Genomic DNA, 27799 nt, shown 5'->3' on the forward strand with positions numbered 1-27799 from the left:
CGAAAGAGAAAGAATGAAATGCCTTGTTGCAAAGCGCGGCGTTTTGGCCCGTGCGGTTCTCTCTTTCGAGCAGAGGTGACTGTGGCTGCAGACGTACACGATTCTCTGATCTGACAGCTGGACGGCAGCCAGGTGACCGGGCGAGAAAGCCAGCCTTGTAAGGACCGTTGGGGAGCACCCAACAGATGCTGGTCCCGGCTTTAATCCCCTACAACGGTCAGATCCGAGTAGCATTTCAATATTCAACACAGGAGAAGGGATCAAGCTGGCACCAGCTCACCTCCCAGCTGGACCTGGAGCACGGTGGCCCACCGGTGCCATCTACCAAGGCCTTCCAGGAGCCCAGTGCGGGCACAGAAGGGTCGTGCTTGTGACTAAGGAGGCCAACAGCAGGAAAGCCTTTGCATTTCTTAATGCTGAAAATACTTCACAATTCACGGAATGGCTGCGGTTGGGAGGCACCTCTGGAGGTCAGTTTGTCCAACCCCCCTGCTCCGGCAGGGAAAGGCTTTGTGGCATCACAGAGCCTTGCGTGGCATCAGCCCGTGACTCGTCACGTCAGCAACCCTTGCAAGCGCAGACACGCAGGGTGGCCACTCGGTTCTGGTGGTCACTGCCTGAACTCTGCTCGGGGTGACAGCCCGAGCCAGATTGCGCGTCGAGATTTTTTTCCTCGGCAGAGACCACGATGAGGCTCAGTCCAGTTCGATCTCTCACCATGGCTCTCTGCATGTTGCTTCTGTTCCCTGGTACCCTTCAGCTTTGCGTCCACGCCGACTGCTTCGTAGTCAGGATAGAAGTCCTTCCTGAAGACCTGAAGCAGCCACCCGTTGTCGCCGAGAGCGTGGCCTCCGAATGGACCAGCACCATTGGCCTTCGCAGCCCCCGCGGCTGGACCAGGGTCAGGACGGCCGTCGCTCCTGAAGACCTGAAGCAACCGCCCGTTGTCGCCGAGAGCGTGGCCTCCGAATGGACCAGCACCATTGGCCTTCGCAGCCCCCGCGGCTGGACCAGGGTCAGGATGGCTGTCGCTCCTGAGGGCCTGAAGCAACTGCCCGTTGGCACAGAGAGCATAGCCTCTGAGCTGCACTGCCCTCTGCGCCAGCTTTGGGACCACCTTGTCCAGCTGGACAGGACCTGGCAGCTTTGCAGGGCCGGGCAAACCCTGTGGCTGCTCCACGTGGTTTGGACTGCACTTGGCCGCTGGAGAAATGCGAAGAGACCCCAGGGACAGGTGAGCAATCGAGATCAGCCACACAGGAAGGGACCGGGTTGTGGGGAGCAGGGAACCACAACAGCCTTGGCCAAGAAGGCTTGCAATCTAAAACCAAAACCCAGCGCGGGCAAGAAAGCCTCAGCAGGCCCCAAGAGCTCCTCTGCCTCTTCCCCAGGGACCCGCCAAGCCGCGGGGCTGAAACCCTCCGGTAGCCCCCAGCACAACACGGGGCCTGCCAGAGGTTTCCTCAGCCCAACGTGCTGCCCGGAGCAGTCCTGCGAGGCTGGAGTTCTTCCAGAGGAAGCCAAGCCCGGCAGGACACTTCTCGGCCCCCCAGGCCCCCACCTGCTTCATTGTGCCCCTGTCTCTCTCATTTCCAGGGAGGTGGACAGACGGCCTCAACTTCCGTGGGGACAGGCCGCCTGGGAAAGCACACCGTCTCCAGATACGAATTGCTCTGCCTAATGGAGGCCAAAATCGCCTTGCTGGTCAGGAGCCTGAGGCATACCCACCGCCTCCGCCTGAAAGAGCTCCGGCACCAGTACTCCAGCAAGGTGGCACAAGAAGAAGGTAATTAGAGGGGAGCCTTCTCTGGCTCCCCGTGCAGCTCCAGCTAGAGCGTGCGCCCGGCGGATTGGCAACGCGAAAGGCAGTGGTGCAAGCGGGTGCTGCTGTCCATGAAGGGTGGGACCTGCGGCAGGAGAGAACAGGCATCTGTGGCTGTGAGGTGCCCCACGGGTGCCCACAGCCCAGGAGTAGGGGCCCCTGTCCTGGCAGGGTGCCCACATCCCTGTGAGGTTCCCGGTGGGTGCCTGTGTCCCACTGAGGTGCCCGGTGCCTGCCCATGCCCCGGTGAGGTGCGTGGTGCTTGCTCCCCATGTCCCTGTAAGGCGGCAGTGGCCAGTGCCTGCCCACGACCCCTTGGGTTCCTTAGGCTTTAGGAAGAGGGGCAGGTGTTAGGAAGTGGGTGGATAACAATTGCAACTGTAGCGTCTTCATCCAGCTAACAGTGAATTCTCTTCAGGGTGGCAGCCAGCCGAAGGCTCGTGGGCTGAGGGCACCTCCACTGACTGCAACCTCTCCTGCTAGCTGGAGGCCCTTATCGCCCCGATGATCATGTTCCTGCACGGTGGCCACGGCCAATGGGTGGCCACGTCCTGGCGGGTTGCCCGTGCCCACCTGGCACAACAGCCAACAGGCATTTGGCAACTCTCGGATGAAGACCCCTGGGGAGGGTCCCCTTTTCCACCCTCCCAAAGGTGCTGCCAGGGTCCACCGGCATCCCGAAGGCCAGGGCTCCTCCCCGTGTCTCCAAAGGGGACAGCCAGACCATGCCCGTGCAGCAGAGCCATCGGGGAAACTCGCCAAAACTCCTGCTGGGAGAAGCCTGCTTTCTCCACCTTCCGGCACTCTTCAGACCAATAAAGTTTACCGTTCCTGTAGCACGTGTCGTTTTGGTACCGAGGGGATCCAGGGAAGCGGGAACATGAAAGGCAGTGGTGGGAGTCAGGCTGCTGCATGCGGGCTTGCGGAGCATGCGCTCCAGGAGAAGCGGGAAAGCTGGGGTGAGAGAGAACGGGCATCCGTGGCTGTGAGGTGCCCTGGGGTGCCCATGTTCCAGGGGGAGGGCCCCGCATCCCGGCAGGGGGCTCATGTCCCACCGAGGTTCCCAGGGGGTGCCCATGTCTCAGCGGGATCCCTGGTGGATGCCCATGTGCCAGTAAGGTGGCAGTGGCAGCTGCATGCCCGGGGCCCCGTGGGTCCTGTCCCGCCAGGAATAATCCTAGGCTAATCGCACTCCTCGCTCTCGACGGTTAAGAGCACCCGCGTGCGGCAGTGCTGGCTGGGAAACACGGCAAAACTCCTGCCCAGGAGCACCCGACCGTCTTCATTTACTAGCACGCTCCAGACCTACAAAATGTAGGCACGCGTCACGTGAAAAGCGAGACGTTTTCCTACTGACCCACGTACTGCCCATCTCTGGGTGAGGAAGGTGCTGGGCTTTCTTTTAAGATTCTCGGCTGGTGAGGCACACGGCCATTTCTGTCTCGGTACCCAGCAGTAGCGCAAGGGAGAAAACAGCAGGCCTCTACAGGGCGAGAGTTAAGTTGGGTCAATCACGAAAGAGAAAGAATGAAATGCCTTGTTGCAAAGCGCGGCGTTTTGGCCCGTGCGGTTCTCTCTTTCGAGCAGAGGTGACTGTGGCTGCAGACGTACACGATTCTCTGATCTGACAGCTGGACGGCAGCCAGGTGACCGGGCGAGAAAGCCAGCCTTGTAAGGACCGTTGGGGAGCACCCAACAGATGCTGGTCCCGGCTTTAATCCCCTACAACGGTCAGATCCGAGTAGCATTTCAATATTCAACACAGGAGAAGGGATCAAGCTGGCACCAGCTCACCTCCCAGCTGGACCTGGAGCACGGTGGCCCACCGGTGCCATCTACCAAGGCCTTCCAGGAGCCCAGTGCGGGCACAGAAGGGTCGTGCTTGTGACTAAGGAGGCCAACAGCAGGAAAGCCTTTGCATTTCTTAATGCTGAAAATACTTCACAATTCACGGAATGGCTGCGGTTGGGAGGCACCTCTGGAGGTCAGTTTGTCCAACCCCCCTGCTCCAGCACTGCTGCCCAGAGCCCCTTGCTCAGGACCTTATCCAGATGGCTTTTGAGTATCTCCATGGCTGGAGACTCCACAACATCTCTGTGCAACGTGTGCCAGTGCTCAGCTACCTTTACAGCAGAACAGTGTTTCCTCATGTTCAGAGGGAGCCTCCTGTGTTTGCTTTTGTACCCATTGACTGGCTCTGTCCTCTTTTCCACCTTCCCTTCTGGTATTTATATGTATTATTAAAATTCCCCCTCAGCCTTCTATTCTCCAGTCTGAACAGTCCTAGTGCTCTCAGCTTTTCTTATAGGAGATACTTCTGTCCCTTCATCACCCTCATGACCCTTCACTGGACTCTCACCAGTAGCTCCATCTCTCTCTTGCACTGGGGAGCTCATAACTGGACACAGTACTCAGTTGCGGCCTTACCTGAGCAGAGAAGGATCACCTCCCTTGACATGCTGACAACACTCCGTCTAATGCAGCCCAGGATACCATTACCCCTCTTTGCTGCAAGGGCACATTGCTGGCTCATGGTAAACCAGGACCTTCAAGGCCTTTTCTGCAAAGTTGCTTTCCAGATGGGTGGCCCCCAGCAGGTACTGGTGCATGAGATTGTTCCTCCTCAAGTGCAGGACTTTGCCCTTCCCTTTGTTGAACATCAAAAGATTTCTGTAAGCCCATTTCTCCAACCTGTCATGGTCCCTCTGGATGGCAGCACAACCCTCTGGTGTACCAGCTACTCCTCCCAATTTTGTGTCATCAGTGGACTTGCTGAGGCTACACTCTGCCCCATCATCCAGACCTTTAATGAAGATGTTGAACAGAACTGAAAACCTCATATTGACCCCTGGGGTACATCAGTAATTACTGGTCTTCAACTAGATTTCATACTACTGATCACCACACTCTTGGGCCCAGCCATTCAGCAAGTTTTCAATCTATCTCACCATCTGCTCATCCAACCCATACAACAGCTTTGCTATGAGGATTTTATGGGAGACCGTATCAAAAGTCTTACAGAAGTCAAGGTAGACAATATGCACTGCTCTTTCTTCATCTACCAATCCAGTTATTTCATCATAGAGAGTTATCAGATTGTTTAAACATGACTTTCCCTTTGTGAATCCATGCTGACATAAAAGTCATTTGCCACAAAGATATTTACCCCTTTGCTAAAAGCAGTCTCACCCTTGACTAATCCTCCACCATGCCTGTAAGGTCTTCATGAAATTCAGTTGACTGTTGTCTGTTCAAGAGATTTAATGGGAAGGGCTGAACTTGGCCATCTCTGTCTCGTCCTGAGAGCACAGAGGAGTTTCACAAAAGCACCCCAAGTCATGTGTGCAGCAGGACTTGCTGAGAGCTGCCCGGCCAGCCAAAAGCCAGAGCCACTGCCTTCAGCCCCTCCTTCTTCACCAAAGCAGTCTGTGCTAGGAGGTTTGTTCCAGGTCTGGCTTTGACTTGCAGAACTACGACCATGTTGGTCAAGTCTCCTTCCACACTGGGACCACAGCCAGCAACACGCAGCACCAAACAGGAGACAAGAAACAGCAGCATCCATGTGTTTTGTCTTTATTCACGGGGGACAGGAGGCCACTATTTCATCTTGAGAGCTGTCTTGGCTGCTTAAGCTGAGAGGCCTCACCAGTTCTGCAGGGCTTCAGTCCCTCTTACCTATGGCTGTTACCTAGAATTAGCCAGTGCCAGCCCTTGGTTATGGCAGAGCTGACATGCCTTGTGGAGTGTCTGCAGACAGGGAGCGGGATAAAGGGCTGTCATATGCCCCCATCACATATCAAGAGGGAATGAGTTTGCCCCAGCAGTGGTCACTGGGAGAGGCATTTCCTTTCTTGTTCTCTTTGTTTAAAAAAAAAATAAAAATAAAAAATCAAAGCTTGTCTCAGCTCACATGGGGCTGGAGCATGAGGGAGCATTCAGTGTCTAGGGTGTTCAGCTTTTAACCACACAGAGCAAAACCAATGCTCTGGAAAGACTGAAGAATCATCAGAGGGAGCAAGACTAAGGGTCCCTGCTCCAGGCTTCGTGGGATGCCTCTGAAACTTTGTTTTCAGTGGGGTGAGTCAGCCCAGCAGCATGGGCCAAAGGATCTTTCCTGGCTACCATCCCACCACATCCCCTTCCCTAGCTCCCACCAAGTCCCTGCCCCAGTCCAGCCGCCCCACCTTGCTCTCCAGGCATTCCCAGACCTGCAGAACAACACCCCCAGGCTCTCCTGGGACACGGCTGTTGCAGCACTACCAGGTTAGGGGAGACTAATTCTCACCCTGGGCAAGGGAGGGCACTCCATGGGCAGCCCCAGGGACAACATACTGCAGGGACTCAATGTCCTCCACCAGGATACAATGAAAGGGACACAGGCCACACAAGAGCATGCTCTGAAAAAGGCGAGCAGAGGACTCCAGGGCATCCAGTTTAATGCTACCCAGCTGGGACCTGTGGATGCCCCATATGGGGATGCTAGGCAGCCCAGGAACCACTACACACTGCTGCCCTGCCTCAGACAGGCTGCTCAGGAGCTGCCTTTCATCATCCATCGCTCATTTCTTTCAGAAGAGGCTGGTTCTCCCTTAACTATATCTTACAGACACAAAATCACCCATCCAAGAGCAAAACCATTCCAAGTAAGGAACGACAGACACACCTCTGACCTTCTGCAAGCCAACCTCCAGGCTTAGGGTTGAGCCAAGGGCTCAGCTAGGAGTCCCACCATACACAGGGCCACTGAGCACCAGAGCGGCTCCCCACCCAAGCCAGGCAGTGAGACTGCCAATAGACGCCAGCTGCTATGTTTATATTCTCACATACCCAGTATCACCTACCAGGTTCTTGCTGGAGGGTGTGACAGCAGACCCCCACCTGTGGTGGGAAGGGGTGCGAGACACAGAAAGGGATGCTGTTGAGGGACTGAGACCTGGAGGTGCAGAGACGATCAGGGGAGGTATTACACACCATTCTCCCAACTCCCAGCGGCATCGTGCAGTGCCTGCCAGAAAACCAGGCTGCTCAGACCTGAACAGCAATGGCAGGAGGAGGCAACCCCAGCCCAGTCACAAAATCCATGCCACACTCAAGCTGCCACCTCCACCACAGCCCAGCTCCTCCCTGGGATGGAGACCACTGTGATACTAAATCAGCTGTTGAATGCTCTTCCTTCCTTACCACCTTTGAGGTGAAGATCCTGACACCAACATCTCTCAGGACCCTCTTCCCAGCCCCCTCCCAGCAACACTGAGCCTGGCAAATACCTTATGGCAAGTAAATTTACGTTATTCTGCATTTACACAAAAATAGAGCAATTCTATATTTATAGAGATTTATAGCCGGTTCCGTGCTGGAGGAGTTATTGAGCAAGGCCAGGAGCTGTGGGCGGTCCAGGCTCCCGAGCAGCCGGCTGCTTCTCATTCAGCATTTCCAACATACAAAATTAAAGGCATTCGTCTCCGTCTGGTTTCTTAAATAGATAAGGGGGGAATGAACGGACAGTATGTACAGAAGGGCAGTGGCAGGGCCTGAGCGCCCTCCACCCCCAGCCTCACGCCTGCCGCCTGGGGTCAGTGAGGCCGGCTGCTGGACTCTGAGGGCTGCCGCTGCCGAGGAGGAGTGTAGCCATTCAGGTAGCCGTTGCTCTGGCGTTTGCTGAGTCCTCCGTTAAGAATGTCCTGGATGTGCTGCACTATCAGATTTATGGCCACTGTGAGCAAAAGGGAGGGAAAGACATGGGGGAGAGATTGCATTAGGATCACTGCAAATAAACTAGAGCCAAGCCAGAGACGATGACCCTGCTGTCTCCCCTGCTCCTATCCTCTCCTATCATGTGGTGGGGAGCTGCAGCCCTGCGGGGAGAAGCTGCCCTGCTGGGACTTCATCCCTCTGCCCCAGCTGAGCACGGCCCTCAAGCCAGTATGGTCAGGCTGATTCCAGTCAGGTGGAGACCTGGCTGTCCCAGTTGCACATCTGGCCTTGGAGAAGCACATTTCCCTTTGTGTCGGATGAACCAGGAGTTTGCCTGGAGGCACTGCACATAGATGGGCTCCCAGGCTTTATCAGAGGAGCACAAACTCCCAGTCACTAATGCTCCAGGCAGCAGCAAAGGGGAGAGGCTCATCTCAGCATGTGTGTAGTAACAGTACTCTCTCGGGTGGCAGTGGCCTGAGTCACCTCCGTGGCAGGTCCTGCTACCTCCTATGTAACTCTGCCGCAACCGCAACAGCCCAAACTTGGCTCCGGGATGTAATGGCAGGGTATGGGTCCACTCACCTTCATTATCTGCTCCTCTGGGAATGATCACGTCAGCATACTTCTTGGTCTGGGAGGAGAGAAAGCACTGCGTTATGGGGAAAGTAGAAAGCCACCAGGCTGGGGTACCGTTCCTGTCTCCTGGGGCAGGTCCTTCCCCTCACCAAACCCAAACCCCATAGGAGGTACGTCATTGTTGATAATACATTTTGGATGCTCTTATTTGTCTTCTGCTCTGTGTTTTGAGGGCCACGCTTTGCATCTTGACTCCATTTTCAGGAGCTCATACAGATTCCACTAAGAGGCAGTAAGAGATATCCTAACAAAACCTGAAATTAAAAAGCCTCATGATTGCAAGACTCCAGCAGCTGACGCTTTTGGGAACAACCTCCTCCCTGAATCCAGCCAGACTTGGTACAAGAGCAAGAGTTGGCATGCCTGGGCTATGTAGACATGCAGGGTACAGCCATATGATCTGCTTGGGCTGCAGGGAGAATTTTCTGTGAGCATTGCTTGCAAAAAAGGTCTGATTCGGGACACCAGTCCTGACCCATTTTCACCTGCAGGTGCCAGTCTTAGTTTCCTCCCCTTTTTGTGTCAGCTTTTACAGCTGATCAGCTTCCTGACAGCCAAGCTCTACCAGCAGTACACAAGCCAGCCTGCTGGGCAAAAGGTGTCATCTGACACCTCCAGGTGCTTCCAGGCATATCAAAAATCACCAGGACATGCTGGACCATTTCAGTGCTGGACCAGCTGACCCAGAGCTGATTTAGGAGTCAATAGTGGGTGCTGAGCCTGCCCAATACCCACATGCAATTGCTCTGCAGCTGAGTGCACCAGCACATTGGAAGTGGGAGCAGACCACTGCAAAGCTGGTGGGTAGGGACAAAGCAGTTGTTTTCTACCCTCCTTGTTTCACATTTCATCCTCCTACAGACTCTTCAACAGAAGAGACTGATGCAGCATCTGCTGCTTTGCAAAGCTGCGGATTTACCTTGCTGGGGACTTGCAAGGAAGGGAGCCACCAAGCTGGACCTGCCTATCAGGAAAAGACTTTCTGGGATAACACTGGAATTGGACCTTGGTCCTCAGAGCCACAACCGAGACAGAGAAAAGGGTGCTGCCCAGGAACCAGGAAAACATCTTGTACCACAGAAAGAATCAGGCCCTCTTATGGGAAAGGGCAGAGCTGGCCACACAGACAGGCACAGAGATGTTCCTGAGGCTGGAGGCACCGGTTCAGTTCCTGCCTGTGGTGCTGGCCAGCAGTTCCCAGGTTGCAGGACTCTGCTGGCTCAGTTCTTCCAGAATTAGAAGAAATTCCTCATATAACTACATCTGCTTGAAAAGCCTTGAGAACCAAGGCATGGCCTCCTCTCCACGACAGCCAGGAGAGGTGTGCAATGGCTAGTCCTGCAAACGTGCTATTTCGCCTGCAAGTTCTGCAGGACTGCAGTGGTCTCCCACATGCAAAGTCCCTGTCTGCTAGGGAGCCTTGCCTCTGTTATCAGCTCCCAAAGTAGCTTCCTTTCTCCAGGAAGACCTTGCAACCCTGGCCCCGAGCAAGGTCTGTCTACTCTACACCTTGGCCTCTCACCAGCCAGGAAACGCAATCTGCAAGGCCACATCCCACACCACAGAGTGAAGGAAGAAGCTCCCCTGCTCTCCCAAGCATCCAGCCAGCAAGAAGCCAGCAGCACTGCAGGGTGAAAAGGGCAGGCAAGACAGCCCAAAACAGGAGGCAGACACAGCAGACACTGCCTGGGGGCAGGGATCTCCCCTTCTCCGGCTACATGCAGCCAAGGATCTTCCCTCCCGGGCTGGCATCTGCTGAGCTGCCTGGTGTTGGTTTGTCAGACTCTGTGCAGGGAAGAGTTTCTCTTGCCATGTCGGCCTTCCCATAGGGGAAGGTGATCTCACCAGGAAGGCAGTGGCTGTATAAATAGTCCCCATCTCACTCTGCCCGGCCAGCACTGGCACCCCCATTTTCACCAGTGCCTGCAGGGAGGGAGCAAGGCAAGGCAGGCTGACCTGAGTTCTGGGGCACTAAATGCTCCTTTCTGAGGAGCTGGGCAGGGTACGAGGCATTTTTGGCAGACCCCGTGGGTGTCACTCCCCTTACTTACTGGCAAACAGAACTCCTCGAAGGCAGGCTTGACGAAGGTGATGTACTGAGATAAGATCTGCTCGAGGTCCCTGCCTCGCTCACTGATGTCTCGTAGCACTATGGGGAAGATGTAAGGCACAGTCAGGAGCTGAGACATGAATCACTCCCTCCCCCATCCCTTCAGTACAGCCTTTGGCCAGCCACCTGGGTATTTTGCCCGAGGTCTCTGTTCCTGGAAGCTGTTGCCCACATGTCCCAGCACACCCCAGCCCAGCTACATGCTTTTAACCCACTTCCAAGCTTTCCCAGGAACCAGGGGCTGGCTGACCTGACCAAGGGCTTTTCTTGGCCTCCCTCCCTTCTCAGCTCTGCAAGCACATTCCAGCTGTCCCCAGTCCCGACTGTTCCCAGCCTCAACCCTTGCATCCCTCCTGTCACTCTGCCCAGCCCTTGGCCTAAGGACGGGGTTTTCTCTCAGTTGTCCCAGCGCAGAGGTGCCCAAGAATAGAAAAGCAATGCAGTTCACCCATACACACATTAAGGCGCAGTTTAACTCAGGTCTGCAGCGGTGATGAGAGTAAAACTCACCCACCTACCCAGCTCTGCCAGGCTCCTTGTGCTGTCCCCAGCTGAGTGGGATGGAAAGGCAAAGCAGGCTCCCACAACCAGAGGCTGAGGAGATGCTTGGAGGAGATCAGCTCAGGAGGAAGCCAGAAGGCAGGAGAGCAAGCCCGCCTCCTGCTTGTTCTGCTGTTCAGGCCTTGCACCTGGTTTGCATGAGGTATTTGGGCCATTGCCATCTCCAGTCCAAAGCCACTTCAGCGTGGACAAGTGCCCCAGTTCAGCAGGAATTCAATCTACGGGTAAGAGCCAAAACAGCCCTGTGGCTGAGCAGACAGCTCTTGGCTCTCCCCAAGGGGCTGGCTGGCTTCTCCCCAGCATGCTAGCGCCTGGCACTGCATTCAGAGCGAGCTTTCTCCACATGCCAAGCAGAGCCAAGCCACAGCACTGCCAGCCTGCGTGACCTGCTCGGCAGCCGCTGCCCGTGTGCTTGCAGGGCCAGGACAGTGCCGTTCTCCCAGGGCTGGCTTGGCACCATCCCCGCAGCTCTGTTTGCCCTCAGCCAGCAACTTCGCAGCGTACCCTTTCGCAGCCCCGTGCAGGGGAGGCGATGGGGGGGGGAAGAAGGGGCAGGCAGCAGGATTTGTGCCAGCTCCCTGCCTCTTCCAGGAATGGCTCAGTCCAGCCCAGGCTGCTCTAGCCAGCTCCATGCCTTCTTCAGAGAGCGGGAGCAAGCCCCAGCTCAAACAATACAGAAAAACAGGCAAGGAAAATAAAACAGAGAGACTTTTCTTTCCCAGGTCCCACACCCTGTTTGTTGGCTGCTCTGGGGTGGGGACAGAGCACAGCGAGGGTGTATTTACAGCACACCCGGCCTGGGATGGCGTGCAGGAGGCGTGCGAGCTGCACGGGGTGAGTGCCCAGGCTGCAGGGGCTGGTCCTGACAGGGCAAAACTCTCCTGCCTGCTCCCAGGGCAAACACCCCACACACAAACACGAGTCAAGCACCCACTGTCTTGTACCTGGCCCCAAAGCAACGAGTCCCAGCAACCCAGACTAAGACCACACACCCTATCTGGAGGTATCTCCCTCTACTTGCAGGGCAGGAAAATGTCCCAAGGACAGATCGGCACCCGTCCAGAGCCAGCAGGCAGACATCACTCAAATCAGTCCCGAAACACGCACGTGACACCTGACTTGGTCTTTGTTTTACAGAAGCTGGCTGAGGACAGGGCAGCGAGGGACCTCAGCCAGAATAAGCTTTGCATGGATCAGGCTGTTTGAGGCACCTGACAGACCTTGCCCCTTGCACTCTGGTAGCAGCATTTTTCTTGGGAGAGGTGCTGAGATGGGGACAGCGTGAGCTGCATGTACTGAACCGCCGCACTATTGATTAACTGAGCTGTCAGCTACATTTCCAGGAACCTCATCTCCCACTGCTGCTCAGCTGGGAAGCCCATTGCTGCAACTCTTCAGGACTTTTGGGAGAGCAAGATGACTCAGGGCCATGTCACAATGCAAGATCCTGACTTTTGCTACAAGCTGCCTCCAGCTACATTCCAGGGACATGATTGTACCTTCAGCACCTCACACACAGGCTCTCCTTTCCCAGAAATGCCAGGGAGACATACAGTAAACAGATTTACTGCTGCAGTGGTCCTACCAACTCCTGACCGCAGGCTAGGAGACTGCCAAATGGTCAGTTCCCTATCAGGAGGCTGATGAGTTGCCCTAAGTAGGGGACACCAGCACCTCAACCAGCCTAGCTACCCCTTTGCAAGGCTTTAGCGATTGATGGTGGGTGGGAGAAATACCCCAAGAATGGCCTGGGCCCATGTAGCTCAGGACTCCGTTCAACAGCTGCAGCACAACAGGGTTTAGCTGTGTATTGTGGTTGGCAGCTGGATGGTCTTGGTTCTTAGTCAATGGGATCTCAAGCAGTTCTCAAGCTCTGAGCTCACAGTTCTGTACTAAATCTGAAGTGACTGAACCACACACTCCAGAGTATGATAGGGATGCACACACACAGTCATGTGGCACTGCAAATGCACAAGGCAACTCCTTGTCTTTAGACAGCTGATATAAGGCACTGCCAAAAATGTATTCTACCCTGTGGCTAGGTGTGAACCCAAGTTCTTGCACAGAACAGTCTGCTTAAGAGATAAGGCTCACATTGCAGGATCTTGCAGATGTGAATCTGTGACCTGCTAATACGTCTCCCTGCAATGACTGTGCTGTCACCTCCCTGGATGAGTCATGCAAGAACAGTGGGCAGGGTCAAGAAGGATGCGTAAAAAGGAGCTTTTAATCAGCACTGATGACATTCCAACAGTGGAGGAGGCTGTGTATCCGTCTGACAGCAGGAGGGCAGGCAAGACCAGTTCTGTCGCATGGGAACAGTCCCATGCACACGAGCAGTCCCAGGCTGATGCACTGAAGACACAGAGGTCTGGACAGGACCTCTCCTCTAAGTCATCTTCTGCATCCCCAGACACCCTATGAAGGCTGTCAGAGCCAGGCAGGGGTAGGGACAGTAGAACAGTAGGGGTAGAACTGAATTCTGCCCCAAGAGTCCCCAAAGGCTTTCTTAATCATCCAGGAGGCTCAGGTGCTACATCAGTGACCCCAATCCTAAAGGCTGCTTTGAAATGAATGGCATCTCAAGCCATGCAGACCCCGCAGAGCTGGAGTCCCTCCTATGTCAGCTGGCAACCCACAGCCAAGACAGCTGGATGTGGGGAGTCCTAGAGAGGGATATTCTGGTTTCTAGGGCTCTTTGTCCCCAAAGCCATCACTCCAGTGCCAAGTACCACAAAGAGGCTCCACGCTGTGCTGGCTGTGCTTGCACAGACCAAGATGTACAACCAGACTCCTTATCTGCACCATCCACAATGGACACCCTCACACCCAAACGCCATCCTCAGAGCACACCTATACTCCAAGTCCTGAGCAGATCCATCAGGCACTGCCTTCTGATTGAACTGTCGAGATGCTTTGCCTTACCCATTGCACCCTTCTCCTGCTGGTACCTGCTGACTGTCAGTAGCTGCCATTCAGCTGATGGCACAGGGCTGGTGCCACAGGGCCATGTGAGAACACAGCATGCTCAGTAGTCAAACTGCTGCATGCATCAAAGGAGGAATCCCAGACAAGGTAGCAAAAACTCCACTGAATCCTAAGAGACATGGAGCAAGGTGCTCTCCACTGCCATAAACTGCCATATGTGACATTCTGCACTGGGGAGGAAAAGCTCCCCAGCTCTTTGCTAGCAGCAGCAGCACAACTTTGCACCAATCCCAGTTCTGCTCTGGTCACTGTCTCCTGCCTCTGCAACCAGCTTCCCAGATCAGTTAAGTAACATTTCTGTCCCTGCTGCACAAGGCATGTTCAGGCCTCACCTCTGCGGGACAGCCGAGTGTCTGCATCCGTGTCCACAAACAGCTTCATGCGGAAGAGATCCCGCACCTCCTGGCTGTAGAAGGCCAGGATGCCTTCAAAGAGCACCACGTCGGCAGGGTAGACAGTCACCGTCTCCTCTTTCCTAGCAGAGGGAAGGAGAGTCAGAATATGCTGGTGGTGGGAAACAAGCCAAGAGAGGTGGGGGAAACAGCGGTGCTCCTAGGCACTGCTCCAACCCTGGGACATCACTGCTGCACCAGGGGGGCAACCAAGGAGAGAGCAGACCTACCCCACCGCGGTGAAGGGAATCCAAGGCATACGTACGCTTCCTAGAAGGACAAACAGCAGAGCAGGAAGCAGACTAGCCCCTGTCCCCCCACCTTGGCCAGCTGCTGCTTGCAAGTGTTATGTGCCAAGCTGTAAAGCCCAGAAAGCCTATGTACGGGGCTTGACCCATAGGAACCTGCAAGGGCCACCTCTGCTCCCCTGGGAACCAGGCAGCACTACTCCCCTGACGCTGCAGCACTTCTGTGGGAAATGGAGCAGGGTCACACCATCTATGACCAACACAAGCATGCAAAACCAAGCCAAACACGTGCAAGGGAAGAGTTACAGGAGGCAAGAACTGTCATCCTCCTCCTTTCCTGGCAGTGCCAGGCCATTTGAGCCTGGAATACTTGTTAAAGCTGCAAACACAGAGTTTATGGGGGGAGGAAGTGTGGATGGGGGAAGAAAAGGGGGGCCATAACCCCCCCTCCACTGATGCCTCTATGTTGCTGGATGCCACTGCATGGCTGCACAGCTTTCCAGACCCTCAGACTGTGCCTGTATCTGCACTGGATCCTCTAACCAAGGGGTCTGGAGTAGTTAGGATTGAAACTTTCAGTTGGCGCGTTAGGCGCCCAAGAGTGGCGCAAGCGGAGGGACAGGCGGTTTGGGCTGGCAGGTACTGCACCGCAGGGCGTTAGCAGAGGCACAGCAAGGCAGGAGCGGCTGTTAGACCTGGAGTGGGAGACAAAGTCATAGACAGGAATCTGGACCGTCTTCCCTTCCGTGATCTCTTTGAGCGTTTTCACGATCAGCTCGTTGTCAAAGGCATCTGAGGAGAGAGGAAACGTTACCCGAGGCAGCTTTGCAACCTTTTCCACTCACCAGACGCTGAGCTTAGCCTAGCCAGAGCCACTGGCACCCTGCACTGGGGACAGACAGACACACAGACTTGGGAGGAAAGCCCTGCACGTCCCCATAGGTATAGCAAGGCCCAGCTCTCCTGGAGCCCCCGGGGTTTCACTGCTTTGCACCAGCCTGGGATCTGGCCTGCAGAGATCAATACTGCCCTTGTATAGTGACGCTGACAGCCCAGGCTCGGGAAGGCATCTTCCTCCAGGGCTCCAGCCCTTGGAGAGACTGCAGCAGTGTTTCAGTCCCGAGTCACTGGACAGACAGGGCTCTGTTTGATCGGTGCTCGCTGCCTCCAGTCATTGTCCTCGTGGGGATGAAAGGACAGCAGCTCTGGAATTTCCCCACCAAGCCCGGAGATAGTCCAAAGAGCCCCTGTTGTAGCAACAGGGCACAGCCCCCTCGGTGGAGGGGTTTGCAGAGCAGCTGCACAAGATGGTTCCCTCCTTGAATGAGGGACACAGAGCTGCTGGCTCCAGGGGGCTGTGCCAGGCCAGATCTCCCTGGTCCCGACCCAGCTGCACCAGAAAGGTTTTCAAACTGGGGGATGCTTTTGCAGGGAGAAGAGGAGCGTCTTAAGGAGTTTGAGGGTTTACAACCTGCCCCTTCTCATCCCAAACACTCCACCTGAGGCAGTTTCTTTCCCAAGAGAGACAGAGGCTGTACTGCAGGGGACACAGGTGGCCCCCAGCCACCCTGCCAGGAATGCACCCTGCTCCACAAGAGCTTAACTAAGCCACCCGCTCCTGCCCCGTGAGGAGACAGAGTCCCAGTGTCCATGCAAGGCTCTCCACTGGTGGAACAGGGGGTCCCACTCCAACCCTCACCCCCCACTGCGTGGCAGAGCCCTGGTGCTGTTCTCCATTCACCTGGGTGGTCAAAATTGAACTGGCCTTTGAGTGCTTTGGATTTCTGCTCTGAGGTGAGGACCCTGTAGAAGCTGTCTTGACTCACGATCACCACCTGCTTCTGGCGGTAGTCCACCTCGTTCTGGCCCAGCAGCTGGACGATCTTGGAGCATACTGAGGACTGGGAAAGGAACAGCAAAGGAGGCAAGTCAGCAGCAAGTGGTGTCTGAGCCACGCAGGGAGGATGTCCCCAGGTAACAGCCATTCCTGGGTGCATGGGGAACTGCTTACTGGATCTAAGAGATGCTAACAGTGGCACAGCCACTGAGGGAAAAGCGCTCCAGAGGCATCACCGTGGGGCCCTTCAGTATGAAAGCAGCACCAAGCTTGCTCCCTGCCTCTCTCTTCTCCATCCCTATGGCCTGCCCACAGCTCCTATTCTGGGCACAAATGGCAGCAAGAAACCAGCTGGCTGCTGCCTGGGTTCAGCTGCATCCCCAGGGCCCCCGCGGCCAGCTCCAGCCTGCCCAGCAGCTCCGCAGGGAGCAGAGCTGTGTGTGGTACCAGGGCTGAGCCTCCTCCCTGGGAGGCAGCCTCAGTGCCTTGGTTCCCCCAGCCCCGGTCCAGCCCAGAAACCCCACCACATCATGGGCAGGGAGGGAGAGAGCCCTCAGAGAGGGAGAGCCAGGTTGTTTTCATACCCTAAACAAAGCCCAGGATGAAAAGACACCGGGAAGAGAGCCCTGGGACTTTATCATGCCTGCCACAGCTGCCAGGGCTGGGAGGAGCAGCCACAACCATATCCTGGTGCTTCTTGGCACAGAGAGGCTAAGGGCACTGCAGAGCCAGCGGCTGAAGAGCCACGTGGCTCTGGCTGCTGGTACAAGATCCCCACGAGCACTGCTGGCACAGGGATCGGCACCTCACGCACCGCATGGAGCGGGCTGGGTGCCGGTGGCCAGCATCGACTCTCTGCTGGCACTGCAGCAGGCACCAGCTGCATGGCCGAGGGTCACGCCAGACCCCACCATCATGACTTGAATCAGAGTACGGCTTGGGGGACAAATCCCAAAGCCTGCTTCAGTCCCTTCACCTTAGTCATACAAGTCCTTGGCTGCTGCACAACACAGCGGCGTTAACTGCATCACTAACTGGCAGCCGGCACGCCTGCCCCAGCCAGCGAAAGCCAAGGTCAGGCCGGCGGGGGAGTGCTCTGCTGCCTGCAGGAGCCATATCCATCAGCCCCGCTCCTGCCCCGCTGCATCCACTGTTGGGGGAGAAGCGGGTGCTCCTGGTGCCAAACTAAGCTGCTTTATCTCCTGCGAATCATGCTTGCTGCAGATGCCCAGCTGAGCCGATCCTGGCCTCGGTTACCACAGATACTCCTCACTGAGCGCTCTGCTTTGCAAAGAGAGGTTTGCTTGCTCCAGCCTGCCTCCCGCAGCCTGCCCGTGGCTCTTTCCATGCTCCCACCTCCCCACTGGCTCAACCACCTGCTCTGTACCTGGCTGGCAACCTCCAGATGCAGAGCTGAAAACAGTGGTGAGAGGGAACAGGGAGGGGAACACATGCCTGGCAGAGCTGGTCACCCCAGCAGGCAGAGGGCAAGGCTGTTTGCCGGAGAAGCTGGAAGATTTGACGGCATTCCCATCCCCAGAGACTGTCTCTTCCCCTCCAGGCCAGGCTGACCTGACTTGGCTGCGCTGTGAGTCAGCCCCAGCCCAGCTGGAGAGCCTCCGCACACAGCACTGCTGCAGAGCAAACTGGCTTGGGCTGCCTGACAGCAGTCCTTGTGGCCCTGGGCACAAGTTTGGGTTTCAGGTCAGGGATGGGGTCTCCCTGAGCATCCCACCTTCTTCTCCTGCCTCTCATGGCTGGCAAGTTGTGCTTCCCAAGCCACGTCGGCAGTCCTGCCCTGCAGCAAGCTGCTACCACCCAGAACAAAGCACTGCAAATCTGTGCCAGTCACTCACCCTTCAGCAGGCGCAGACACAAAGCCAGAGCCCATTCTGTGTTTCCTCTGTTTTCCCGCTCCCCACATACTTCTTCAGCACGATTCAGCCCTATTGCTTATCCAGCTGTATCCCATAGCTTTCACAAAAACAGGGCGCACACAGTGCCTCTCCTCCAGTTTTCCTCCCTCCTCTCTCCCCCAGACGCTGCTGCCTTCCCGTGCTGCCCGTGCAGTGAGGAGATGCAGCGCAGCAGGGTTCAGCCTTGGCCACAGCTGCCAAGGACACCAAACTTCCCAGGCTCTTTGCAATTAGGAGTAAACCACCTCCCAGCACAGCCACCCAGAGAGACCTCCAGCCTGTACATCAGCAGGGTCCACCTGGATCTGCACCAGAAACAGCTTTCCCCAGCCCAGGAGAGGGAGCAGGGCTGCTTTACTTTGGATCAGTGAAAGGAACACAACAGTTGCACTCACACTCTCCCCTTGGATCTCAGCATGTAGATAGACAATAAAATAATTTGAGGGCATCAAACAATTCCTGCCAGTCTTTCTTCTGCCTTACACACACTAATCTCTGGTCTACTGATCCTGGAAAGCTGAGAAAAGAGTCCCCATCAGCTCTGAAAATCACCCTCCTGTTCCATACCCCGCAACTTGAGACACCTGATGGTGAGAAAAACCCAAGGAGAAAGTAGCCTTCAGCAGCTGGAGACCAGAACACATTCTTCCACCTGGGCTCAGGATGAGGATTGGAGCATATCCTGGCTGCATTTACCATCCAATGCTCTGGGGTGGCAAGTGCCTCTTGCAAAAGCATCCAGGCAAATGCTACGGACCCTTCCCTTTTCTCTGGTGGGTTTTGGAGAGCTATCAGAAGTGGTGGAGAAGGATGATCACAAGGACATCCTGCTCTCAGGACTGAACTCAGGTTCAGCATACCATGTTGCCCAGGTGGGCAGGAATGTCACCTCTGGGTTCTAGGAAAAGGCACACCTGTCACCTCGGTCCCGCAGAAGGTGTGGGCCATGGCACTGCTCACACATTATACCTGCATAAGTGCAGTGGGACATAGGGACAGTGGAGAACATGGCACGTTCCTCCAACCCAAGGGTTGCATTCAGCTTGCTTTACTGGGGCAGCAAACCTTGGCAAGGTCTAAGTGAAGAAGGTTTTTCCTCAAGATCCTTTGTGATGGAAACAAGAACGGTTCACAAGGGGCATTCCCTGATGCCAGTCTGAATACCTCCTACAGCTGGACAGGCAGTTTTTCCCCTTGGTCGATAAACACCCTCTGTTAAGGAGGAAGAAAAACCAGAAACACAGAGGTTACAAATTCCCCTACGCAGTGGGAACAGAAACTCCCAGCCCCAGGAAGCGTCCCTCCAAATGAATGACGCATGTCCCCTGCTTAAACCCCCTTTCCCAAACCAGCACTGCATACATGCACGTTGACTGATATTAATCAGAAGTGTGAAAAATCCACTAATAACTGGAAATGATAGTAGTTAAGCTCTGGGGAGGCCTGCAGGTGCCCAGAAAGACCAAGACCAAAGCATGACTGTGAAGTACTGTGCCGGGGTGCAACCAGCCTGGATGCATGGTAACCCAGGGGACGCATGGTGCTGACACATGCACTTGGCACCCACTTCAAGGGACAACCTGGGCTCAAATTCCTTCCTTTGCCAATTCCTAACTGCTTCTCCCAGCGGAGAAGATGACAATTGTTTCTTCTCTGAGAAGCCCAGGACTGCAGAGGCAAACAGAGGATGACTTGAGGAGGATGACTTGAGGAAGATGACATGATGCTATAGTTGAATCCCAATACAGAAACCCTGGGATTTGAGCCTCATCCCTAGCTCTGCCCTGTGTGACACATCTCATCTACAGGAAGATGAGAGGCATGACAGGGCTCCTTGCCTCCGCTCAGCCCCTTCCCCAGACCTACACTGTCCACACACCTCACCATGACCCAAAGCAAACACTGATGGTGATTCAGCTGCAGCGCACTCCTGGCAATAGGAGGCTTTCTCAAGCAAAAGCCTTCCCCTCCTCCAGAACTTGTTTAAAACTAAATATAGACAGGACACAGCAGCCTCTGAGCCTCCATGGTTGCCAAGCAGACCTTTCCCATGTTAGCCACATGAAACCCATGCAGGACTTTCCAAGCATGCAGGCAGGGAGCTCCAGGCTCTCTGCTATTGTTCATGACCTTCCACAAGCTGCAAGGGGAATTCAGCTCCAGGTTTGAGCAAACTGGCTGCGACCCACTGAGCTACACTCCCCCAGATTTTGTGCTTGAGCTGCTCCCTGGGAAAGCTGTGGAAACCAACCCACACCACACACAGACGGTTGACAGGGAGGTATCTGCACATCACAGCACAAGAAGCAAACTCAGAGATGTTATTCTTGAACAGAAGCAGCTGCAGCTCCCCTTGCAGGATTCCTCCTCTGAACCAAGCACACAAATAACCAGTGTTTAAGGAAGAAGTACAGCTTTATTCTGCTGGGAGGGGAAGATGCAGAGGGCACCTGGGGAAGAACTCCAGCATATTTTCCCAAAAGGAGAGAGGTGGTGCACAAGGGAAGAAACTCAATGGATGGGTGTTCGGAGCCCTACCCCTGACATTTATTTGAAAGATATTAATTACATTACATATTTAATTCATATTCACTGATGGCCTATAGCCAGCTGCTCAGATATTCTTCAGGAGTTAACTAATTCCCCAATATTATTATGCAGATTATCCCACAATCCCTCTTGGGTAGCTCTGATCAGCCAGTGAATTCCAGCTTCAGGAGGGTATTAGAGAGAAAGCTGATGGACAGTGCTACAGTTAACCATTATGTGAAGGTACCAGGCAGGACACAGCTGATGCTTTCAGCCCCACCTTTGCTGTGGCAGACAGTGCAGTATGGGTACTTCTGCCCCTGGCTGGTAAGGCCCATCCTGGGCTAGGATTTCCGCTAGGAGGAATCCGTAAACCTTGTGCACATTGATATGCTAAAACCCGCTTGCTGAGAGCAGTCCATCCCTCCCCAGGGAGCCTGGCACTGCAGAAGGACATCTACACGGATCTGCTCGCTAGGCTCCCAATACAGCAGCATGGAGGACCTCCCATCTTCCCAGGGACTCTAGACAAGACACCTAGCGAAAGGGACTTATGCCAGATAAAGTGATTCCGGCACTAAATAAATACTGAAGCTGCCAGTCCCCTCAGGAGCAGCTAAAGGGGCAAGGGCTGTGCCAGAAGCAAGACCTACCAGGAGAGGCACGTGCTGGGCTCCAGTGTGGAAGGAAGAGAGGCGCAGACTCCCGCCACCACTGCAAGCTGCTCGCCCTGAGCCAAGACGCTGCTCACCACGAGGACAGTCCTCCCCAAGAGAGCAATGCCCTTGGCCCACAACAAATGGTACAGCCAGGAGCAAGGACAGACTGCAGCAGTCACATCCCACTTCCTACCAGGGAGAGAAGCCCAGAGGTTTAGCTAGGGACACCACTGCCATAATCCCCCTCCTGTAGGACCTGGATGCGAGCAGGCTTGGCAGAGGCTGTCAATGGCTTTGCATTGGCAGGAGCCTGGTTGGGGTATCCTCATCATAGGCCTGTGGATAAAACAGTCTCCAGTTTGGGATCTGGCAGGATTTTCCCCGAGATCACATCAGGGACCACTGGGTCCCTGTTGCATTTCTCTGATGTCCCCTGTAGCATGGTTCCCTTTCCAGGCATCACAAGGGACTTTTACTCAATTGGGTCCCTGAAGTCAGGAGCCATGGTAATGCTGCCCTTCCGTCCAGCTTATCTCCTGAAGCACACTAGTTACGATTTTGGTCTCTTTTTGTAAGGTTATGTTAATTATAGAGTATTAGGAAGTGCTTGGTGGACTGGGGTGGCACACAGAACAGATACCAAATTGGGAAGGGTCCCAGAACATCTATTAAATGTCTGCCTGTGACTGCAGAGAGCTAGTTCATGACCCACGCAATCCTTTCCAGTCCTAATGGAGCACATCCGTATGGCAGCACTGGGACTGGAAACTTGCTATTCTCGTACCAAAAGTCTGGGCCTCCACCCAGAGCTTTCCCAGGCAGGTTCACCATTCCTGCCTTTCCCTTTGTGAGCCACAAGCCAACCAGTCCGGGACTGGGATAGCCAGGTTTCTGTTCACTCACCCTGGGATGCTACACACGTAGTCAGCAGTCCTGGACTGGAGTATAAACAGGCACAGATGAACATAGAGGATCCGAACACAGATTACATGCAGAGAGGGAAACAAACCCCCTAACACAAACCCTCCCAATGCACCAGTTTTGGACGCAGGATATTTTTCTCAAGCCTCTGCTGCAAACTCCACAGCCTGGAGCTGGCTGAGCCCACAGGACTATGGTAAGCAGGCTCCATAACGAACTCACACATATTCAATCAGTAACAGGAAAGGGCTGACCCATCAAAACGTCCTGTGTATCAGTCTGATCAGGGGCTGGCACAGAATAACGTTCTAGTAGAAAGTTTGACGAGTCTCTAGCACACATTGACACCAGTGTTTAACAAGTCAGACCTTGTGATTCAGGGTTCCTGCCAGCCACAGAACAAGCGTCACCAGGAAATGGTGCTGAACCAACACAGGACTGCTGCAATTCCTGCTAGTCCCCCTCCCACGGCTCTCCCGTGGGCTTCTCTGCCTGGCATCCAGGTGGTGACATGGTGGCAGTGACCCACGGGCTGCTGTGGGGGACCTCAGGCCTTGCCAGTGTAGGGGACTGAGCTCTGTCATGCAAGAAGCCCCATGGGGAGAGGGAACTGCCTCATGCGGAGATGCGCTGCAGCTGGGGCCACTGCTTCCCTGAGGACCAACACACTGGCTGTCCCACCCTGGCTGGGCAATACCAGCCTTCTTCAGCCTCCTGGCTAGCTGACTCCTCTAGGCAGCCAGCTCAGCCTCAGACAGCATTTTTGGTGTTTAAAGCAGAAGTGCCTAATGGATTAACAGTGAAGAATACACCCGGCTGAAAACACACTGCAATTTTGGTGTTCTGCAGCCTGGAAACTCTCAGTCTGCATGTTCAAACAGACACTTCCAACGTTATGTGCTAATTCAAGATCCAAATGATGCAGCCACTGGGCCACAGTGGTACCCATATTCAGCCCTCACTAGTTTGAGGGCTGGGCAGCCAACAAAAGCTTTCAGCCCTTTGTAAATCCATCTTTTCTTACAACCTCCTGTTGGAAGGTAGCTATCAGCATCTCACTTTGCAGCATGTGGGGACAAGCAATTAATGCTTCAGCCTGAGTTCGAAGAGCTCTCCCCACCCCTGCAACCACCCCAGCACCAGATGGAGTGAGCCACTCCAGCCAGCAGAGCTGCAAGGTCCCAGGAGCTAAGCTGAAGTGAGGACACGTGAAGAGCTTAAGGAGGTATCCCAACACTTTCCAGCTCATCTCAGTAGTCAGTTTGCTGAACTTTCCTCCAGCCCGCAGCCTGGCTGCCTGCCTTGCATGCTGCAGTCCTTGGTAGTCAGGAATCTCTTGTGGGAGGGAGGGAAAAAGCTGTTAGCCCAAAGACCATGGGTATAAGAAGGTAACAAGAACTTGAGCAAGGCGCTTGAAAGCATATAGGATGAAAGAAAATGCTACAACCAGCCTTGGGAATCCCTCTGAGGAAATAAGGCAGTTGCAGTCCTCTCCAGCTTTGGCACAGGAGCGGGTCTTAATGCCATGTCATCTCCTCCACATCAGGAGACTGCAGCAAACTTTGCCCAGGCTGCACAGTGCTTGGATTTTGGGGGACAGTGAGAGAAATGCTGCCTCCCAGCAAGCTTTTGTGAAGAGCCTGTCCCAGCTGAGCCGACACAAAACAGCTACCATGCAGCTGGCACTGCCCTCATACAGGCTGCAGCGTCACAGCCTGCCCAGGACCTCTGCGGCTCCTCACTTTCGCTCCCAACACAGTCCAGATTTCTTTTAAGATCGAAAACCAGGAGAGTGCTCAGGTTTCTACCTCCTATTTGAGTACAAAAAGTTACTCAAGCCTCTTTCGCTCAGTAGGGAACAGCAGTCAGCCTTTGAATTTGAGTTCTCACCAGTCTGCCTTTAAGAAATACCAGCCAAACACTCCCCCCAGCTCTTTGGGGAAGGCTGGCCACTTCAGATGCCAGCTTCCCCAGGGCACCACACGACACAACAAGTCGTGGCAAGCTACAAACAGGATCCCTTCCTTCCACAGCCTGACTGTGCTGGTACACCAAGAGGGATGGGGGGGCCTGTGGAGCCTTTTTCCCCTGCCATCAGCAGTGGGAGGAGCTGGGGGGGGCCCTTGGAAGGCAAATGCCCTCTGTTATCTTCAGACTGGTGTGCTGCCAAAGGGGTGTGTTATGACAACAACCCTCAATTGGTGTGAAGGCGGGTTGGATAGCTTTGTCGCTTTCCCAGTGGGAAAGGTGCCTGCTTTGCTTTCTCTCTAGGAGCATTTTGTTTTCACCCAGCGCCAGCACACCGGCACAGCAGACCCTGGGCTGGATTTTAGCTGCAGGCAAGCCCTTAGTTGAGCAAACCACACCAGCCCCACCACTACTTTCCTGGCACATGCTGAGGCACTCAGCATCACCTGGCACAGGGCACTGTCACTAGCGGGACGGGGGACAACCCCGCTGCACCCCCGCCTCGCAGCTGCAACAAATGTGAATTTGAGGGTCTGTGTGCACAAGCCCCAGGTCCTTTTTTCCTACTACTTCTCCTCAAGCAAGCTTTTTTTTGCCAGCATATTTCTTGCAGTCTTTTCCCACAAACTTTGTACTGATCTGCTGGATTCCCTTCAACGGGCAGCACTGCACAGAGGTTTTTAGCAGCCAGCAGTCACTGGAGGGGGGGAAATCAAAGCTGAGAGACAGGAAAAGCCAGTCAGTACATCTCCCTTGCTAGAAAGAACCATTTCCCTATTTTTTTCTAAGGCAGCCTGCCTAAGCATTTTCACTTTGAAGTTGAGAACAACTGTGGCGTATTGTACTGTAATCACTGCTTTTACCTTGTGGGCCAGAGACACAGTGTTCAGAGACATAACAGTTCAGCAGTGCCAGACACGATGTTGTTGGGACAGCTACAGAGAGGCAGACCCACGCATCAGAGAGCAGACAAACCCAGTGCGTTTGAGTCACCAGGAGCTGTACTGCAGGAACAATCCAGCTTTGGTTCCCAGTGGAGGAGATTGCATCCTCTCTCACCATCCCTCCCCTGTTGTATCTGGATTTTTCCCCCTTGCAGTAGCAACAGCAGTCCAAGAATCAATAGGGTACCCAGAGACACATTCTTAAAACACTGTTATTATGGGCTGAGGTACAGCAGTTGGTTAATGCCATCCTTTCAAGAGAAAAAAGGGCCCCCCTCCAAACGCAAATCAACCCAGAGATACAAGGGTCTACCCTCCTCCTGTAGCGGCCCACATTCAGCTTCCTTAACACGAAATATTTCAAAGGTATTGCTACTTCCAAATCTATGCATGCTCTCTGAAACGCCTCTTAAAAATGCAGGTAGAATGTCTTGTGCTGCCCTGCATAGGAGGGCTGATTAGCTGCGGATCTGGTTTTACTGCTCTTAAACAAGAAAACCAAGTAATTTTTCTTTTCCTGTTAAGATAGAAAGCAACCTACCTCAGGTTAAACAAATAAAGAAAAACCCACTGTATGAAATAACTGCGGGGGGGGGGCGTAGCGTTGCCGGAGTTGCCCTGCGCTGCAGTTTGGGTGTAGCAGCCTTCCAGAGAAAACCCGCATTAACCCCGGCCGGAGCGGCTCTCCCCAGCGCGGCGGGCCCCGCAGCCCCCCGCCCCGCTCCTACCTGCCGCTGCCAAGGACCATCCCCTCCCGGGCGCAGCAAGGAGGTCGTTCTGCCGCTGTGAGTCAGCATTTACTGCAGAATTTCCACTCCTGCTACCCCAAAGTTGGCCAGAAAAGGGCACCCCCATGCACGACCGACACCATTTAAAAAAAAAAAAAAAATTAAAAAAAATTAAATAATCGCATCGCACCCAGCGCGCCCTACGGGTCTGCTGCGGGGTGAGCAGCCCTTACGGACACCGCAAGTGAAAGGGTGACGGCGGGGAAGCGCTCATTAAAGCCACGGGAGCGAGGATTTTCCGGGGGGGGGAATGCCGCCTGCATCCCGGCCGGGCCGGGGCCGCCCAAGCCCCGCGCAGCCCCCAGCCCTGCCCGCTGCCCTCCGGCAGCCCACCCCTCGGCGTAGGCGGAGGGGAGCAGGGTCCCAGCCGGAGCGGGGTAAAGCCTGCACCCACCTCACACCCCCCCCCCCTCCCTCCACGTGTCCCCGGGGCTACCGGCCGCCGAGCTCCCGCAGCCGCCGCCCGGGCGGAGGCCTCGGCGGCCCCGCTCTCGCCGCCGGCTCGTCCACCCCCCGGGCCGTAGCGTGCACCGCCGGGGCGGCGAGCGAGCCCGCCCGCCCCCGACCCCACCACCACCGTCGCCGCTGCCTCCCCCGGCCCGGCGGGGCCCCGGGGCAGCGCACGTGGCGGGGCGGCCGCTCGGAGCCGCCGTGCTGCCATGTGGCCGCCGCGCCCGGCGGGAGGCGCGGGGAAGGGAGGGAGGGGGAAGGCTGCGGCGCGGAGCTCCCCTATCGCGCCATCCCACCCCACCGGGGCTGCCCCCCCGCACCTTGCCGCTGGCCGTGCCGCCGCTGACCCCGATGAGGAAGGGCTCGCCGCCGCTGGGCTGCCCGTGCTCCTCCAGCCGCTGCTCGCTGTCCCCCGCCATCCTCCCCTGCTCGCAACAGCAGCAGCGCCGCCGCCTCGCCTCCTCCGCCTTCGCTCTCCGTGCGGGGCTGGATTTATCTGATGAGTCAAGGGCCTTCCTCCCCGCCTGGTTCACATCCCCGGCGCTGCGGCTCCCTGCCAGGTGCCTGCTGCAGCTGCACATGCTCCGGCCCAGCCTGCCGGCGGGCTGCGCGGCGCAGAACGGCACGGCACGGCACGGCACGGCACGGCGGCCACATGGGCCAGCGCCTCGCCGCCGCCTTCCCCCGCCCGGGGACAAAGGCGATGCGACTGTCCGGTGCACCGGCCCTCGCTCCCTCTCCTCGCCGGCTTGGTTTGCCCCTCTGCCCCATGAGCCCCGCCACCCACTCGCCATCAGCCTCCGGCGAGCGCTGGGACCACACCAAGGTGGTCCCCAGCAAGGTGGTCCCCAGCAGGACCCCCGTTGTATGTCCCCCCACCCGGGCCCTGGTCTTGTGAGAACTTAGGAACGCTTATTAACGACCCCAAACCAGGAGTAAAAAACTACGCTTATGGCTTTGGCTAATGGGACCCGTCCGGGAGGAGCCGCGAGCGCTCTGGAGGCCAGGATTCAAAGTCAAAATGCTCTTGACAAAATGGAAAAAGGCTCAGCAAAATGTAGGGTGCAAGTCCACGCAGGCAAGTGCCAAGTACTGTACTTAGGTTGGGGTAATTATCCGTGAAAATGCAAGATGGGAACCTGCTGGCTAGCCAGCCCTTTTACAGATAAAGATCCAGGAGTAGAGAGGATCAAAGAGTCAATGCCAATGCCCTGCTGCTGTGAAAAAGGCAAACGTCCCACCGGGACTTACAGACGTAGGTAGGATGTGGTAGCTAAGCCTCTGCCAGGTACCAATGCCACTGGGTACCGTGTTTCAAGAAAGGTAAGACCTG

The 27799-nt window shown here is 55.5% G+C and overlaps 2 protein-coding genes across 5 annotated transcripts; one reads left to right on the forward strand and one right to left on the reverse strand.

Moving 5' to 3' along the window:
* The first annotated feature begins 4 nt into the window (after window positions 1-4).
* On the forward strand, window positions 5-3135 carry LOC138686469 (uncharacterized). Of its 4 annotated transcripts, none has more exons than XM_069789783.1 (3): window positions 5-1234; window positions 1597-1786; window positions 2220-3135. In XM_069789783.1, the coding sequence occupies exons 1-3, from the start codon at window positions 689-691 to the stop codon at window positions 2303-2305; spliced, it is 822 nt and encodes a 273-aa protein (XP_069645884.1). In that variant the 5' UTR covers window positions 5-688; the 3' UTR covers window positions 2306-3135. The 4 variants fall into 4 exon arrangements, 2 of the variants coding, with proteins under 2 accessions (XP_069645884.1, XP_069645885.1); XM_069789784.1 differs by having other exon boundaries at window positions 2241-3135; XR_011325862.1 differs by having other exon boundaries at window positions 5-1786.
* Window positions 3136-7086: 3951 nt separating this feature from the next.
* On the reverse strand, window positions 7087-27076 carry UCK2 (uridine-cytidine kinase 2). The gene is made up of 7 exons (XM_069789786.1): window positions 26787-27076; window positions 16196-16355; window positions 15150-15246; window positions 14147-14289; window positions 10207-10304; window positions 8102-8150; window positions 7087-7535 (listed from the first exon to the last, which is right to left on the reverse strand). The coding sequence occupies exons 1-7, from the start codon at window positions 27045-27047 to the stop codon at window positions 7396-7398; spliced, it is 948 nt and encodes a 315-aa protein (XP_069645887.1). The 5' UTR covers window positions 27048-27076; the 3' UTR covers window positions 7087-7395.
* Window positions 27077-27799: the final 723 nt, after the last annotated feature.

Source organism: Haliaeetus albicilla, chromosome 8, assembly GCF_947461875.1.
Source record: "Haliaeetus albicilla chromosome 8, bHalAlb1.1, whole genome shotgun sequence".
Taxonomy (NCBI): Eukaryota; Metazoa; Chordata; class Aves; order Accipitriformes; family Accipitridae; genus Haliaeetus; species Haliaeetus albicilla.

What these genes read in the sequence shown, in the direction of transcription:
- LOC138686469 (XM_069789783.1), top strand. Translation starts at nt 689, where the DNA reads ATGAGGCTCAGTCCAGTTCGATCTCTCACCATGGCTCTCTGCATGTTG. An exon ending in CGAAGAGACCCCAGGGACAG is followed by an intron (nt 1,235 to 1,596) that starts GTGAGCAATCGA and finishes TCTCATTTCCAG; the next exon opens with GGAGGTGGACAGACGGCCTC. An exon ending in CAAGGTGGCACAAGAAGAAG is followed by an intron (nt 1,787 to 2,219) that starts GTAATTAGAGGG and finishes GTCTTCATCCAG; the next exon opens with CTAACAGTGAATTCTCTTCA.
- UCK2 (XM_069789786.1), bottom strand. Translation starts at nt 27,047, where the DNA reads ATGTGCAGCTGCAGCAGGCACCTGGCAGGGAGCCGCAGCGCCGGGGAT. An exon ending in GCGGCACGGCCAGCGGCAAG is followed by an intron (nt 16,356 to 26,786) that starts GTGCGGGGGGGC and finishes TTCCTTTCCCAG; the next exon opens with TCCTCAGTATGCTCCAAGAT. An exon ending in CACTCGGCTGTCCCGCAGAG is followed by an intron (nt 10,305 to 14,146) that starts GTGAGGCCTGAA and finishes TCTTCCCCATAG; the next exon opens with TGCTACGAGACATCAGTGAG.